This window comes from Bos mutus, chromosome 7 (assembly GCF_027580195.1).
Source record: "Bos mutus isolate GX-2022 chromosome 7, NWIPB_WYAK_1.1, whole genome shotgun sequence".
NCBI lineage: Eukaryota > Metazoa > Chordata > Mammalia > Artiodactyla > Bovidae > Bos > Bos mutus.
In genome coordinates this window covers 26,211,071-26,228,475 of record NC_091623.1, presented here as the reverse complement: position 1 = coordinate 26,228,475, position 17,405 = coordinate 26,211,071, and the positions used below count along the sequence as shown (strand labels likewise).

Sequence of the window (17,405 nt, the reverse complement as noted above, 5' to 3'; positions counted from 1 at the left end):
AATTTTAGAAAGAAAAGAAAGAAATGAGGACTTCTTAATTTGGGTTCAACATTTAAATTTACACATGTGGTTTGGTAAGAAACTACATAGCATAAAGTGAAAAGAAAGTGAAGTTGTTCAGTCGTGTCCGACTCTGCGACCCCATGGACTGCAGCCCACCAGGCTCCTCCGTCCATGGGATTTTCTAGGCAAAAGTACTGGAGTGGGGTGCCATTTCCTTGATAGCAGACAAAAAGGAAAAGCTGGTACTTCAATGAGGAAGAACCTTTTATTTAAAATTTTCTGTTAGAGCTAATTTAAAAAGTAACGCACTGAAAGTAAGAGTGAATTGGAACCATCAGCATAAACTGGTGACTTTTTTTTTTTTTTTTAAAGAATGTCTCTTTCTGCATTTTAAAAAATATAAGTAACCTTTTCTCTGCTGTCAACTTTGTATTCTCAGAGCCATGAAGAACCACTCAACATGCACTCCTGTGCCCAGATTTGGTTTCTAACACTGTTCTTCTTAAAAGCAATGATGGTCTTCTTGGGAACAAATTGATTCCATGTTTTGTGGTAGGGAAAATAAAAGGAATCAGAAACATCTTGTTGTTAAAAAGTAATAATTCTTTCAGTTATCTAGGAAAGTATCAAAATGCCTTCCTTAGGCATTTTAAAATGGAAGCAGAGTCATCAAATTGTAACCATTTAAGCATTAAAGGAAACAAAGATGATATTAATTAGGAAGAGACTGAGTCTGTTGGAAAATGCCCTAAACTCAGGAGGAAACTAAAATGAGAAAGATAACCAAAAGTGCAATAAAGCTTTACTATAATGCACACTTGAATTTTTTAAAATATTGTTTGTAATAAATGCTGTATTTTTGGTCAACACAAATTTTATGAACCTTACAGGAGACTTTTGATTAGTAGATTATCAATTACAAATAGGCTTATTTTTCTACAGAGATAAAAACTTAGACAATTTTGTAAAAGAGGAGAAAGTTGAATGGATCAATCTAGTGTAATGTTTGGAAGAATGCATCAAGATTGGTTAATTGAAATACACATGCAAAGTCAGTGAATCCAGGCCAATACAGATCACCAAGATTTTGTAAAGGAACTGACAAAATCAGGACAGGGAAACTACAGAATGTTAATATTTTGCAGCTGAAAAAATGAAGGTCCCTAAAACACTAATGACCACATAGACAAGGTTTCAGTAATGGTGGGACTGCACATTTCCCGTTTCTGTTTGACCTGGCAATGTGGCCCTCACCGTCTGATTATAAATTATAATGAGAGAAAACGCAGTACAGTCAGTTCTCAGTACCCGGGATTCAACAAACCTCTGATTGAAAATATTCAGGAAACAAAATTCCAGTAAGTTCCAAGAAGCAAAACTTAAGTTTGCTGATTGCAGACAACTATTTATATAACACATTGTATGAGGTTTTATAAGTAATGTAGAGATGATTTAAAGTGTAAAGGAGGATATGCCTAGTTATATGCAAATACTGTTTTATATAAAGGACTTAAGCATCCACGGATTTTGAGATGCTTGGGGGTCTCAGAACTGACTAATCCACATGGGATACCAAGGGACAACTGGAAATTGTGATTGGAAGTAAAACCAAACTTTTTCCAGTTGCTCTGCCTTGAGGAGGAGTTGGGAGGAAGAGGCAGTGCAGCAGAGCGTAAGGTCACAAGAGATTGAATCTGTTTGTGCAGGAACTTTGGATACTGCAGACCATGTGGTTTCTCCTCAAGGTGTGTTTGCGGCCAGCTTAGATAATATCAACTGATGGCACCTGTGTATTTTTTGTGCTTGTTCTACCTACCATATAACAGCTTGTAAGGACTGCTGTGCTCTAAAGAGGCTTGGAATTATAGCAACTGTAGCAGCCCACAGCTTAGCCCATCCTCTACTGTTCTGTTGACTATGAGGATTGAGACCACAGGTGGGCTAATGGGACTTCTCAGCAAAGTTAATAGACTAAGCCACAGTAGGACACCAGATGTTGCAGAAATACATCGTCATTGACAGGCTAGAACAGCTTTTGATTATCTCCAGTGGCAAATGCTGACGAGTAAGAGAAGTACTGAAATTTGATGACAAAAACAGCACTAATAAAATTATCACTGCAGGATAAAAGCTGAGGCATTTAAAATAAAGATACATCATGTTAGCCCTTAAATATGATGTTTATTGTAGATCAAAAAATCCAAAAGATGTTTTGAACTTAGATATTTGGACTCAACAAATAAATGAGATTCAAAGTTGCTTCTTTTTGTTATTAACTCTTTCCTCCAAGTTATATATTGAAAAGCCAGAATCAGTTCAGTTCAGTTCAGTTCAGTCACTCAGTCGTGTCCGACTCTTTGTGACCCCATGAATCGCAGCACGTCAGGCCTCCCTGTCCATCACCAACTCCCGGAGTTCACTCAGACTCACGTCCATCAAGTCAGTGATGCCATCCAACCATGTCATCCTCTGTTGTCCCCTTCTCCTCCTTCCCCCAGTCCCTCCCAGCATCAGAGTCTTTTCCAATGAGTCAAAAGCTAGAATAGCTCATAAAATTACTTAAATGAATAATGGAAATTATACTTGTCTGTTGCCTGGAATGCAGTCTAACCACATTGTAAGTAATTTCCCTGTGGTTCACTTTCTGCTAGAACAGAGAGCTACATGTCATGTGTTTTAGAAATGCCAGAAGTGTTTTCTGTCAGAATGTTCACAGAAGATTTGAGGTTTTCAGAACTGAAAGTATTGTGAGTTTGTTTAGTATATAGCTGCTGCTGCTCCTAAGTTGCCTCAGTCGTGTCCAACTCTGTGTGACCCCATAGACAGCAGCCCACCAGGCTCCCCCGTCCCTGGGATTCTCCAGGCAAGAACACTGGAGTGGCTTGCCATTTCCCTCTCCAATGCATGAAAGTGAAAAGTGAAAGTGAAGTCACTCAGTTGTGTCTGACTCTTAGCGATCCCGTGGACTGCAGCCCACCAGGCTCCTCCACCCATGGGATTTTCCAGGCAAGAGTACTGGAGTGGGGTTTAGTATATAGGGCTTTTGTTTTATTTTTCTTTTAAACTGTACAATGCATAGTGTATGTGTACTATATTTTAACATTAAAAATTTAAATCATACTTTTTGTATTATGTATGTATGCTGTACATTATATACAAGGATGTCCATCGACTCTCACAACTTTGATTCAACATAGTTTTGGAAGTCCTAGCCACAGGTATCAGAGAAGAAAAAAATTAAAGGAATCCAAATTGGAAAGGAAGAAGTAAAGCTGTCACTGTTTGCAGTTGACATGATATTATACATAGAGAATCCTAAAGATGCTACCAGAAAACTACTTGAGCTCATCAGTGGGTTCAGTAAAGCTGCAGGATACAAAATTAATATTTAAAAATCTGCTGCATTTCCATACACTAACAATAGACGATCAGAAAGAGAAGTTAAAGAAACAATCCCATTCACCATTGCATCAAAAAGGATAAAATACCTAGGAATAAACCTACCTATCAGAGAAGGCAATGGCACCCCACTCCAGTACTCTTGCCTGGAAAATCCCATGGACAGAGGAGCCTGGTAGGCTGCAGTCCATGGGGTTGCTTTCACTTTTCACTTTCATGCATTGGAGAAGGAAATGGCAACCCACTCCAGTGCTCTTTCCTAGAGAATCCCAGGGATGGGGGAGCCTGGTGGGCTGCCATCCATTGAGTCGCACAGAGTCAGACACGACTGAAGCAACTTAGCAGCAGTAGCAGTAGCAGCAGCATGGAGGTAAAAGACTTGTACTTGGAAAACTATAAGACACTAATGAAAGAAATTGAAGACACGCAGACAAATGGAGAGATATACCATATTCTTGGATTGGAAGAATTAATATTATTAAAATGATCATACCACTCAAGGCAACATACAGATTCAACATAATCCCTATCAAAATACCAATGGAATTTTTTTTCACAGAACTAGAACAAATAATTTTAAAACTTATATGGAAACACAAAAGACCCCAAATAGCCAAAACACTCCTGAGAAAGAAGAACACATGGGAGGAATCATGCTCTCTGACTTCAGACTATATTACAAAGCTATAATAACCAAAACTGTATGGTCCTGGCACAAAAATAGACACATAGGTCAATGGAAAAGCATAGAGAGCCCAGAAATAAACCCACACACTTATGGTTAACTAATCTATGACAAAGGAGGCAAGAATATACGGTGGAGAAAAGATAGTCTCTTCAATAAGCAATGCTAGGAAAACTGGACGGCTACTTACATAAGAATGAAATTAGTGTTCTCTAACACCATGTATAAAAATAAACTCAAAATGGATTAGATACCCAAATGCAAGAGTGGATACTATAAAATTCCTGCAAATGACGTGACTGATAAGGGTAATATCCAACATATATAAATATTTTGTGAAATTTAACATTTAAAAAGTCAACAATCTGACTTTAAAAATTGGCAGAAGAACTGAACAGACATTTTTCTAAAGAGGAAATGCAGATTGCTATCAGGCACATGAAAAGATGTTCATCGTTGCTAGTCATCAGGGAAATACACATGAAAACAACATGAGATATCACCTCACACCTGTCAGGATGGCTGTCATCAAAAAGAACGTAAATACTGTCACTGAGGGTGTGGAGAAATAGGAACCCTCCTGCGCTGGTGTTGGGAATGTAAACTGGTATAGCCACTGTGGAAAACAGTATGGCAATTTCTCAAAAACTAAAAATAGAACTACCATATGACCCAGCAATTAAACTCCTGAGTATACACCCAAAAAGTTAAAAGCACTAGTTCAGAAAGATGCCTGCACCTCAGTGTTCGTAGCAGCATTATTTACAATTGCCAAGATATGGAAGCAACCTAAGTATCCATCAACTGATGAATGGATAAAGAAGATGTGTTACACAATGGAATACTATTTGGCCATAAAAATGAAATTTTGCCATTTGCAGTAACAGAGATGGACTTGGAGGGCATTTGGCTAAGTGAAATAAGTCAGACAGAGAAAGACAAATACTGTTCTTATCACTTATATGTGAAATCTTAAAAAAGATAACAAACTAGTGAGTAAAACAAGAAAGAACCAGATTCAGAGATATAGGGAGCAACTAGTGGCTACCAGTGGGGAGAAGGAAAGGGGAGGGGCAGCACAAGGTTAACAGATAGAAAAGGAGTTACTATGGGATTATATGATACCATAAATTGTAAAGCACTGTAGAATTTAAAGATCTTTTCATTTAATTAAAAAAAAAGGAAAACCAGACATCTCAAGTTAACAAATTTGGCGCTTTACTGTGTATGGGAAGATGGAAGAACCTGGGCTCATTAACATCCTTCCTTTGCTCTGTCTGCACCTTAACTAGTAAAAAAATGTTTTCAAGTAAATTGTACATTATGTGTATGTGCTGTATATTATCATTTGAAATTTTAAAGTAAGCTGGAAAAATATTTATAAGAGTTTTGAATAAGGGTTGTTTGAAAAATTCAAATATTGAATGATATTTGAATAAGAATTGTTCACTTTTGAAAGAGCTCTTTTTAAAAAATGCAAAACCAAATAAATCCAGAGACAAAATGAAAAGTTTTTGTCTTTAGGCTCATAAGTTAATTCTGGAAATGGCAACCCACTCCACTATTTTTGCCTGGAAAATTCAGTGGACAGAGAGTCTGGCGGGCTACAGTCCATGGGGTCCCAATATCGGACACGACTGAGTGACTTTCACTTTCACATTGTAAGGAAAAAAATCATATACTCATATAGTTATTTAAATACAAGAATGGGATCCGTGAGCTGTATAGAGGGTAGGAGATAATTACTGGACACCTAGTATCAGGCGCAATGTACAGTTAGGTGGCACTTGTCTCTGCCTAGAGATTTTTTAAATGTCCTGGAAACAAATGGGTGGTTGCGGGGGTTTCAGGCAGAATGGAGGAAGGGAGCAGTGTGAGTGAGATAAATGAAGGGGATTAAGAGGCACAAATCTCCAGGTATATAATAAGTAATGAGGATGCAATATGCAGCACGAGGAACATGATCAACAATATTGTAATAACTTTGTATGGGAACAGATGGTTACTAGACTTATTGTGGTGTTGTTTCATACTGTTTGCAAATGTCAAATTATGGAGCACACCCAGGACTACCATACTATTGTCCATCAACTATATTTCAAATTTTTTAAAAAATTTTAATAAATAAATAATGCACTGGAGAATCACACATCAGTCACTTTTCAAAGACTTCTTTTTCAGAAAAGAGAACCCATGCAAAAACCATCCAAAATCAGAATGGCTATCGCTTTAGCCAAGATCAACCGAGGAACATTAATTCAAGGATTAAACAGCATTTCCAGATCCTCCAAATCAGTTGCCAAACTTCTGCAGCCTCAGCTTGCTTGCAGACTTTTAGAGTTAAGGGCCATATCTCATCGTTTGCTCAAGGAAGTTAATGCACCAAGGCAACCCCTGTACAACATACAGGTAAGTGAACATTGCATTTGCTCAGGATGTGGGTCTTTTTGTAGGAACTATTCTGAAACTGCACAGTATGAAAAATGAAAATGTAGCACATTTGACTGTCCTAGATGTAAAACAAGAACCGTTGGCTAAGAAAAATGAATGAATGGGCCTTTTTTTTCAATACAGTATGTTCTCTGGTTTAAATAAATCTGAAATAGGAAGTAATCAGACTTTTTTCTCCCTTGTTATTTGATTGAACTAAATGAAACTTTTGATTTCAAATGGTTCAACCTAAATCAGTTCAGTTCATTTCAGTCGCTCAGTCATGTCCGACTCTTTGTGACCCCATGGACCACAGCACGCCAGGCCTCCCTGTCCATCACCAACTCCTGGAGTCTACTCAAACTCATGTCCATTGTGGGCTGCCATCAATGGGGTTGCACCGAGTCAGACATGACTGAAGCGACTTAGCAGCAGCAGCAGCAGCATGCCCATTGAGTCAGTGATGCCATCCAACCATCTCATCCTCTGTCGTCCCTTATAAGCATGCAAATTACCAGTTATGTCAAACCTAAAAGAAATTCTACAACAAGCCTTAAAAATGATTGTGCTTTGTGTCCTCCCTATAACCTCGTTATGTCTCCAATATAATCTTTGTTTGATATAATGAGTATCTTTAGCGGTAATCTCATTTTGATAGACATGTCAATGTTCAGGTCTGTTTCAAATTCCATGTTCTGTCAAGTTCCACAAGTGTTGTTTTATTGAGGCTCTATTATATTAAGGACAAAAAAGCTCTAAGTTTTTCTAGACCAGTTTCTTTTTTTCTAAACTTTATGGCACTCTGAGTTTTTCAATCTGGGCATTATTCAGAACATTCCTTTGTTAAAATGAGAGTTAAGCCAGAAAGGATATGTATTAGTTCTTGTCGTCAAACAACCCAGAGTTGAGAAGCTTTCAGGCATAGCTGGATATAGTACACAATACCTTCAGGATCCTCCTTCTTTCTCTGACTCATCTCTTGGTTCAGATTTCTCTGTGTTGACTCCATTCTTAGACTGACTTTCTCCTCATGGTCACAAGATGATTTGCAGTTGTTCTCAGGGGCTACATCCTTCCAGGTTCAATTACAACAGAAAAGAATGAGTCCTTGATCCAACATTCCTGGCTAAGTCCTGAGGTGAACTTTTAGGGATTGACTTTCCTCTAAACCAAGGAAAGGGGTACATTGATTGGCCTAGGAATTGACTACTGCTTCATTCCTAGAGTAGAGGTTGCAGCCCCATTCAGACAATGCCACTTAAGGGTGGGGAAAGGATGAACCCTCAAACAAAAATGCATTGTTTTGAGAAGATGAGAAAATGTATGATGAGTGGTTAAAATAAAATATTATATAGGAATCTCTCTTTAATCAGAGATTTTGACATTTTCAGAAAGCATCGGCTATTTCAACTGTGACTTGCCTGAAACAGCATTTATAAAAGGCTCCTTTATAATACTTGATGTTTGTGAAAGTAAAAAATGGTTTATGTTCTGTTAACCATCAGATTTCTAAGCACTATAAGGCTTATACCTGTATCTTTAGATCATCAAAAAGAAACATAGCTGAACTGTATTAAATTCCCACTGAAATATCTTTCTGAATCTAATGTTTTGCCTTGCTCTTTCTTTGCATTGTTAGACCCACAGTTTCTACAGAGTTGATATAAGAACTGTTCTTTGTAGACTATTTCTGTATTTATTATGAAATAATGTTTAAAGACACTGTCCATTATTGTTATTCAGAGCCTTTTCTCCTCCTCTTTGCTAAGTTAAACTATGAAGGAGCTGAGATTTTACTTTATTTACTAGGTAATGATTTTGTCTGCCATATCTCCATTGTGGAGAGGAACCTTGAAATCAAGAGACTGATCTTTTTATAGGAATGCTGGCTCATCTGCCCAGAGAGAGAGAGAGAGAGAGAGAAGCATATGTCTCTGGAGCGGAAGGAAAAGGCTTTCTCTTCAGTGCCCTGTGTCATGTCTTGAGAAGTACGTCTCTAGATCTTTCCAAAGGAACATACCTTCTCTAGCTGGCAAAGTTGTTTGCTATTCAACCATATCCTTTGCCCAGAAGACCCAATCTGTACAGGAATGAGAGACATTCATGGAGAATTGTCTCCCAATACTCATGAAAATTCAATGGCAGAAAAATAATTTCTGTTTCCAGTGGAATTGGGGTTTCCTTCTATCCAGTAATGAGAATGATACTGAATGGATTCTTTACCACTGAGCCACCTGGGGAGCCTGAAGAACTGTGTGTGTGTGCACTTGGATGCTCAGTCATGTCTGACTCTGTACAGCCCCGTGGACTTTATGTAGCCTGCCAGGCTCCTCTGTCTATGGAATTTTACAGGCAAGAATATTGGAGAGGATTGCCATTTCCTATTCTTCCCCACCTAGGAATTTAACTTGCGTCTCTTGCATCTCCTGCATCGACAGGTGGATTCTTTATCACTAGCACCCCCTAGGAAGTCCACAGCTATGGTCCTATGGTTTATTATTTTAACTTCTTTGTGGTATTCCATTATAAGAAAAAAGAATCCGCAGTTTATCTATTACTGGACAGATGGACAATTTAGTTTCCAAATTTTTTACATTGCGAACAGTGCTTCAGTGAACACTCTTGTAACTGAGTCCATGTCCATATGTTGAGACGTTTCTGCAGGACTGCTGCGTCATGAGGGATGAACAGCTTCAATTTTATTAGCTGTTATCAAAATGCTTCCCAGGTGGCACTAGTGGTAAAGAACCCACCTGCCAGTGTAGGAGACATGCAGAGGTTCTTGTCCCTTGGCTGGGTCGGGAAGATCCCTTGGAGCAGGAAATGGCAACCCACTCCATTATTCTTGCCTGAAGAATCCCATGGACAGAGGAGCCTGATGGGTTACAGTCCACAGGGTCACAAAGAGCTGGACACAACTGAAGCAGCTTAGCATGCGCACACACAGTCTTGGAGGCCTTTGTGATTCTTGAATCCGAGGATAATTTCTTCAATTCTGGAAAACTTTCGGCCATTATGTCTTCAAATATTGCCTCCTCATTTTCTCTAATCTCATTCCAGAATGCCTACTAAACACACTTTTGAATCTTCTCATTTTAGTCTTTATGTCCATTTACCTTTCTTGTATTATCCTTTATCTCTTTTTGATACATCTGAATAATTTCCTCTGATGTGTTGTCCAGTTAACCAACTCTCTCCAGCTCTAATATGCTCTTTTACTTATTAAATGTATTTTAAGTTTCAAACATTATATTTATCTTTTCTAGAAGTTCTATAATATTTGGTGTTTCCCTCCAAATTTCTACTTTTTAAAAAACATCCTTTTATAGAATTATTTCTTTTTAATAACCACTTTTATTTTAAACATATTATTTATGATCTTTTTAAAGATTATTCTTTGAGATTTAGGGGGATTGCTAATCTTTCTGTCTATTGTGATCTGTGTTGTGTCTACTCAGCATTTTGTTTCAATTGAAAATTTTTCTTCAGTAGGGATTTTTTAAAAATAGAAATACCTTCTGGCCTTGGGGTTACAACAGTTTCTCTAGAGACTTTTGCTTGTGCTCAGGAGGGGTCAGTCCCGGGTGGAGACCTGCTTTCTCACCTTTTTGGTCTGGCGGGTACAGTTTTTCTAGTCCCCATTACAGCTCTACAAAGGCCTGACCTCACCTCATGGGCATCCAAGTCTCATCTTCATTCTGTTTATTAGAACTCAAGCCCTCAGTCCTTATTTCAGGATCCAGTAACATCGCCATTCCTGAGACATGAAATCACACACTTACTGCTTGGCTTTTAGTTCCTGACATGGGAAGATTTATCCCTTCCTTCCTCCTCCTCTTTCATGTTCTGTAAACTTAGTCTGGTATTACATTTTTGGATTTTGATATATATAGAATCAAAAATAGAAATACCTTCTGGCCTTGGGGTTACAACAGTTTCTCTAGAGAATTTTGGGTTTTTTTTTTTTTTTTGGTGAGAGGTTTCCCACTCGCTCTGTCTGCCACATTGCTGTAACCAGGTGTCCTTCAGGTTTACTTCTTAATATCTTTTACAGATTATAAGATGGTTAACTTTCTTTTTGGAAGTGAAATGTAATTCTACCCTTTTTCACTTACTTGATGAAGATTTACTGAAAACATGACATGTAAAATCACGTGTAAAATCAGTTCAGTTCAGTCACTCAGTCGTGTCCGACTCTTTGTGACCCCATGAACCACAGCATGCCAGGCCTCCCTGTCCCTCACCAACTCCTAGAGTTCGCCCAAACTCTTGTCCATTGAGTCATCACCATTGAGATGGTGATGCCATCTAGCCATCTCATTCTCTGTTGTCCCCTTCTCCTCCCACCTTCAATCTTTCCCAGCATCAGGGTCTTTTCAAATGAGTCAACTCTTCGCATTAGGTGACCAAAGTATTGGAGTTTCAGCCTCAGCATCAGTCCTTCCAATGAACACCCAGGACTGATCTCCTTTAGGATGGACTGGTTGGATCTCCTTGCAGTCCAAGGGACTCTCAAGAGTCTTCTCCAACACCACAGTTCAAAAGCATCAATTCTTCAGCACTCAGCTTTCTTTATAGTCCAGCTCTCACATCCATACATGACTACTGGAAAAACCATAGCCTTGACTAGACGGACCTTTGTTGGAAAAGTAATGTCTCTGCTTTTTAATATGGATTCATATATGTCCTGTGGACTATAGGGATGATGGGCAAGTAAGTTGTGACCACTGGGTGTACTGAGTGCATGATCAAAGTGTGCGAAGTGGACTATGGAAGCAACAACAAGGGGGATATAATTCCTAAAAGTAGTCAGTGTAGGCTTCCCAGAAGATGATACTGGATCTGAGGCTGGGAGGAAGGGAAATTATCCCAGTGAGGAAGTAGGAGAATCATTTGAGAAAGTAGACAATGTATATTAAGAAGCTGAGGCAAGAGCATGACTTACGTAGGAAATGTAAGTAGTTCCACAAGGCTAAAGTGAGACAAGTGGGAACAGTCCCAGATCAGAGCTTCTGGGGTCCTTGAGGGTTAGGAGTGAGGAGGAAGGTTTTCTTGGGTAATGTGTATTAGCTAGGGCAGAGATTCGGAATTGCCACTGAAAGGAACCAAAGTGGTAGCAAGGAAGAAAGCATATATCAATCTGAAAGTCTCAGTGAGGACAGACATAGAAGTGTGAGTAGTGAAGTTTAGTGACATGGAGAATCCGAGGAACAACAGAGTAACGTGTGAGGTGCCGTGGAGGTCAGTGGGTTGGTCTGTGAATGGAATGTATCCAGCTTACCCACAGTGGACTCCAGCCTGAATTCCTTCAAGAATGGTCAGGCTGCCTGTGTCAAGATGGAGCTCTGTGGTGTGTGAAAATGAAAGGCGTGAAATGTGGAGAGTTGGGGTCAGGCCTGCCCAACTGGCCATCTTGCTACGAGACTTCCCTGGCCCCTGGCTCTATGGGTGCTGTCAGGCTGCTCCCCAAACCTTTCCCTGTTGTGCAGGGCTGAGGTTAGTGGTGTATGCCTGCTTCTTCTGCAGGGGGCCTTAGGAATGGAAAACTGAGCATTTCTTGGTGATTTTCAGTATCCCCAGCAGCAGTACTTACAGAATGCTGCATCTGCTAGCCTCGGAAGCTGCCTGCCCGAGTGAGGCCTGCAGCTGCTCTAGGCTGCAGTGACCTACATAAGCAGCTTGGAGGCTGACTTCAGCCAAGACACGTCAGCTCCCAGACATAGTTGCTGACTTTGGCACCCCAGAGCAGGGCCACAGGACCAGAAGCTCTGTCTATGATAGAATCCTCTGTATAGTGACATTAGAGGCATTTGCTTCTACTTTGTACACGTTCTCTGGAGTGGTGTGGTCAAGAGATGAGCAAACCAAACTCTTAGCCTCAGGAGTGCCTGTGCCATAGTGGACAGGGAAGTGTTGCTTCCTTTTTCAGGATGAAGAATCAGAGGCTTACCCAAGTAAAGTTTCTTCCTCACCCCCAACCCTCCAAGGTAGACTCCAGTTTGGGGTTTAAACTGTAAACCTCACAAATAGTGGGAACTTCTTTAGCTCCTTGAAGGGCTTGCCATGAGGCTATCTTGGGTGGTGTCATTCAAGACTCAGGGTTGGGGGGAGAAAGGACAATTCCTAGAAAGCAGAAGTATTGGAATCTTGAAGACATACTTTGGCAGGCTGGCCACGAGGGTGAGATATTCGAGCTTTTATAGGACCACCTGATTAAGAGCTCATTCAAGGGTAATGCTCCACAGGCTGTTAATACTGGCATGCTGTTGTTGTTTAATCATTAAGTCATGTTCCACTCTTTCACGACCCCATGGACTGTAGCCTGCCAGTCTCCTCTGTCCATGGGTCTGGGAAGCCCCAATACTGGGATAAACAAAGTCAGAAAGCTTTCTTTCCTGTGGATTGCTAGGAGTCTTCCCTGCATTCATGAGTATTGTGGGTTGCTAAGCAAATTCATGATCAAGTAGCTTTTTCAAACTTACAGGAAACACTTTTTACTGGACCTGTAAAAGCAGTATTTCTTCCAACACTTATTTGTGAATCACTGAATTAGAGTTTCCCCTATAACTTCCTTCTTATTTCATCAAGATGGTTTTGGACAACATAAATTCTCCAACCTTCAGGTTACCTGTAAGTGGATCTCTATTTTCTAAGCAGCTTATAGTCTGCTTTTTTTGTGTGTGATTTATCTCATTGTTGGTGAAAATAAGATGAAAATAGATATTTCTTCTATGAGACAAGGCAGTCAAAATTATATGGGAGAAGTAGAACATAAAATTATGTGGGAAAAATTTAAAGCTGAAATGTTTTTACTGTTGAAATATCCATGTATCTTATATGTTAATATTACCAAATTCAAAAAGGAAATATATGGATATAATATTGATATCACAATACTTTTAAATGCAAATAAAATAAAAACATGTAACAACGAGGTTAAGATAAAATTTTTGAAACCAGCCAAGACAGTCTAGACAAAGCCTCCTTTTTCCAAATTTCTCCAGTTTGTTTATCTCAGTTTTTGCCATATACTATTCCTGCTTATAGCAAACCAAAAATGAAACATTGTGGTTTATAATATGAAAAACATGTATTGCAAGTGAGTCATAAAATGGAAAAATGGCTACTTAGCCAGTAGCCACATAAATTTTGGAGGATATGTATTTTTACAGGGGTGATTTATTATAGTAACAGCAAATATTTATTAAAAGCATTAAAATGGTGAAAAAGTTACCCCCAGGCAATATACAGATTCGTCATTCAGAAGCATAACATATATCAAATACATATTTATTTCTAAACTAATCCATTTTAATTACTTTTAGGTGAAGGACAAAAATCTGAAAAAGAAAGATGCAGCAAAACAGAGAGTAATTTTCCTTGCATGCAGACCCCATTTTTATTTTTATTGTATACGACCTACCAATTATTGGACCTTCCATTACACCCATATATTCACAAACTCATGAATATTTTACTCTACTAGGAGGCATTCTGTTGGCATGAATCTGATTTCCTTCCTAACGTCGGCTCCCTACTAGCAGTTTGTCTCCTTTAGCCTAATAGTGGGATTCAAAGGCATGCTATCAGTCTGAGTCTTTCAGCAAGAGTGAAAGAGTAGCAGCAGCTTCATTTCCTGGAAGCGCTCTCCAGAAGCCAGGAAGTCTGGGAAGTTTTCCAGACTGACTTGTGGAGAGAGTGGGCTAAAACTGCCCCTGCCTATTCCTGTGTGTAGGAGCTGGTAAGGCCTGAAGGGTGGGGGTAAGAAGGAAAACCCCCCTCCCCCTCCCTCCTCACCCCACCATCTCTCAGCTACTAGGCTAGATAGTATTCTTGGCTTCAGCATTCCATACATCACTTGAGCAGAGAAGGGAGATTGTGCTGGACACCTTTGTTCTTCAGCAGGGACAGCAGTAAGCAAAAATAGTACAACAAGCACTTAGAGCAGGACCTGGTATACAGGACCATGCAAATGTCTGCTCCATAAAATGCTACCTCATCAGAAGCACCATTTAAAAGGCTGTAATGTTACTATTGGGTGGATACAGTGTAATTCACCTAGCCATTCTGCTACCATTGTTTCAGTTTTTCAGTGTTATCATCTTTTAATCCAACCAGTCCATCCTAAAGGAGATCAGTCCTGAATGTTCACAGGAAGGACTGATGTTGAAGCTGAAACTCCAATACTTTGGCCACCTGATGTGAAGAACCAATTCGTTGGAAAAGACCCTGATGCTGGAAAGATTGAAGGCAGGAGGAGAAGGGGACCACAGAGGATGAGATGGTTAGATGGCATCACCAACTCGATGGACATGGGTTGGAGTAAACTCCGGGAGTTGGTGATGGACAGGGAGGCCTGGTGTGCTGCAGTCCATGGGGTTGCAAAGCGTCGGACACAACTGAGCGACTGAACTGAACTGAACCTTTTAATGATCATATATGTGTGTATATATATATATATATATATATATATATATATATACCGTTCTCATTTGTGTGCAATTTTACAGTATTCTTGCCTGGAAAATGCCATGGGCGGAGGAGCCTGGCAGGCTACATACAGTTCATGGGGTTGCAAAGAGTTGAACATGACAGAGCCACTTCACTTCATCGTGCGTTTACATGATTTTATATTTACAGCCTATACCTTCTCGGAGTTTTTGAAGCCTCTGAGTGACTTGGCTCTTCAGAGAAGTATGACTAACTGCCCCTTCATTGCTAAAGGGGAAGGGAATGTTCTTCCTACCGACATCATTTCATATCCTTATAGCTCAAAGCCACAGAGGTGGCCTCTAAGAGTTACAGTTCCCTTAAACTGAATATATTGTGGTGAGGCAGGGACACATTCTAGAAGCTAGAAAAATCTGAGACACAAATTCTTTATTAGTGTAAACCTCTACATTTCAAAAAGCATGCTGGATATGAGCGCAGAGTATTTGCTGAAGCTTAATGATCATCTAAGATTAATACTGGCCTTCAGCAGTCTCATGATTAACATTTCCAGGCAGGTCATTAATCTCCAGGAAATGCCCGGTATTTTCATTGCTGTTTGCTTAATTGAAGAGGTGAATAATTTAGTAAAGGATGACTACATGAATTTCAACAGACTGTTTTTCTAATAAGCACAGCAGCACCCCCTAGTGAGCACACTTGGTAAATGTAAAAAACCAAAAATGAGATTTTGGAAATGGGAAAATTTTTTTTAAAGATTTATCATAGGTTTTAATTAGCAAAAGAAAGTATCTTTTTGTAAAGGAGGAAGACATTATATTTTCAAGGTGTGGGAAAACTCAGATCTAAAGTAGATGACTATCAATATTTGAATTCTCATTTTACAATAACATTATAAGATTTAACATTGTAACATTGAAAATCTTTTGTTTTAATAAGAAAACTCATTTGTTTTTTCAGGTCAGAAAGGGATCTTTGTTTGAAATAATTTCTTTCCCAGCAAAGACTGCTTTAACTAGCATAATGTGCGCTTCATATGCAGCACTCATTTATTTGGTAAGTTAAGAAAATAATTAGAATCTGGAAATATAATTATTTTATGTAAAGAAATACTGTATAGTCTATTCTTAAACCAAGATATTATTCTCTTATTACACAAAATAATTTTACATTAAAAATTATATTTCTAAGGAGCCAGGTCAATCCACCAAAAACTAAGTTGCTTAAGTAATAAAACTTATTTTACTCTTTAAAAAATTTATTACTATTTGGTCAAAACATTTTGGGTTTTGCTTTCATTAGGTTACAGGTGTTTTGTTTCTGCCATTGTGCCGGGGTTGGTTAAAGTTCAGCTTTTGTTTTTTGAATTACAAAAGTGTTCATTAAAAAGTATGGCAAAAATATACAGACTTTTATAAATTAAAAAGTTATTTTCTTATAATTCATTGCCATTTGTATTTACCTTTAATTGAAAAAAAAATACAACATACAAAAAGAAAAGTACACAGCTTGATGAATTATCAGAAAATCTATAAATTGATGTATCTTATGGATCAAGAAACAAAACAGTATACTGTCATTCTAGAAGCCTCTTTCTTGCCTCTTTATGATCACTAGCCTCTTCTGTAAAGGCAAACACTATTTTGACTTGTAATGATCACTAGCCTCTTCTGTAAAGGCAAGCTCTATTTTGACTTCTAATGGCATGGTCTGTTTTGACTCATATATAAATGAAGTTGTATACCATGTTCTTTTGTGGGTCTTGTATTGCTCAACATTATCATGGTGAGATTCATTTGTTGCCTATAGCAGCAGCTTGTTGCCTGTCAGTGCTGTACAGTATTCCACTGATTAAATATACAACTATCTATTCTATCGTTGAACATTTAGATTATTTAGAACTTTGGCTATTGTGAATAGGTTGCTGTGAATGTTCTTGTACATATGTTTGGGTGAAATGTCTGGACTGTAGATTTTGCATATGTTCGTCTCTAGCATATATTGCCAAAGTTTTCCAAAACAGTTTTAACAGTTCATTCTAGCAGATTATGAATCCCAGTTGCTCTGTATCATCACTAACATTTGGCATTATCAATCTTTTCTGGTATAGCCATTTTTGTGGGTATGTAGTACTATCATATTATGTTTTTAATTTGCATTTTATTGATTATTAAGACTGAATACCTTTTTTATACATTAACTGGATATCCTCTTTTGTTAATTTCTGTTAGTCTCTTCTCATTTTCCTACTTGGAGTTGTCCATTGGTTTATTATCAATTTGTTCTTTTAACTATTATTGGAACAAGCCCTTTTTTTAGTTGAATTTGGGCAGATTTATTTTACTCTGTGACTAGCCTTTCATTTTTAGGAATGTCTTTTAAAAGTTCTTAATTTTAATGAAGTCTCATTTATTAATCCTCTTTATATTAAGTGCTT

At 38.5% G+C, this 17,405-nt stretch overlaps 1 protein-coding gene across 2 annotated transcripts in view; it reads left to right on the top strand.

The window, feature by feature from the left end:
* SPATA9 (spermatogenesis associated 9) overlaps positions 1–17,405 on the top strand; it is a 60,620-nt gene that overhangs the window by 37,911 nt on the left and 5,304 nt on the right. For both annotated transcript variants that reach the window (XM_070373156.1, XM_070373157.1), the window contains 2 exons: positions 6,269–6,496; positions 15,929–16,024. In XM_070373156.1, coding sequence (XP_070229257.1) covers positions 6,269–6,496; positions 15,929–16,024 — 324 coding nt within the window. The remainder of the gene's footprint in view (positions 1–6,268; positions 6,497–15,928; positions 16,025–17,405) is intronic.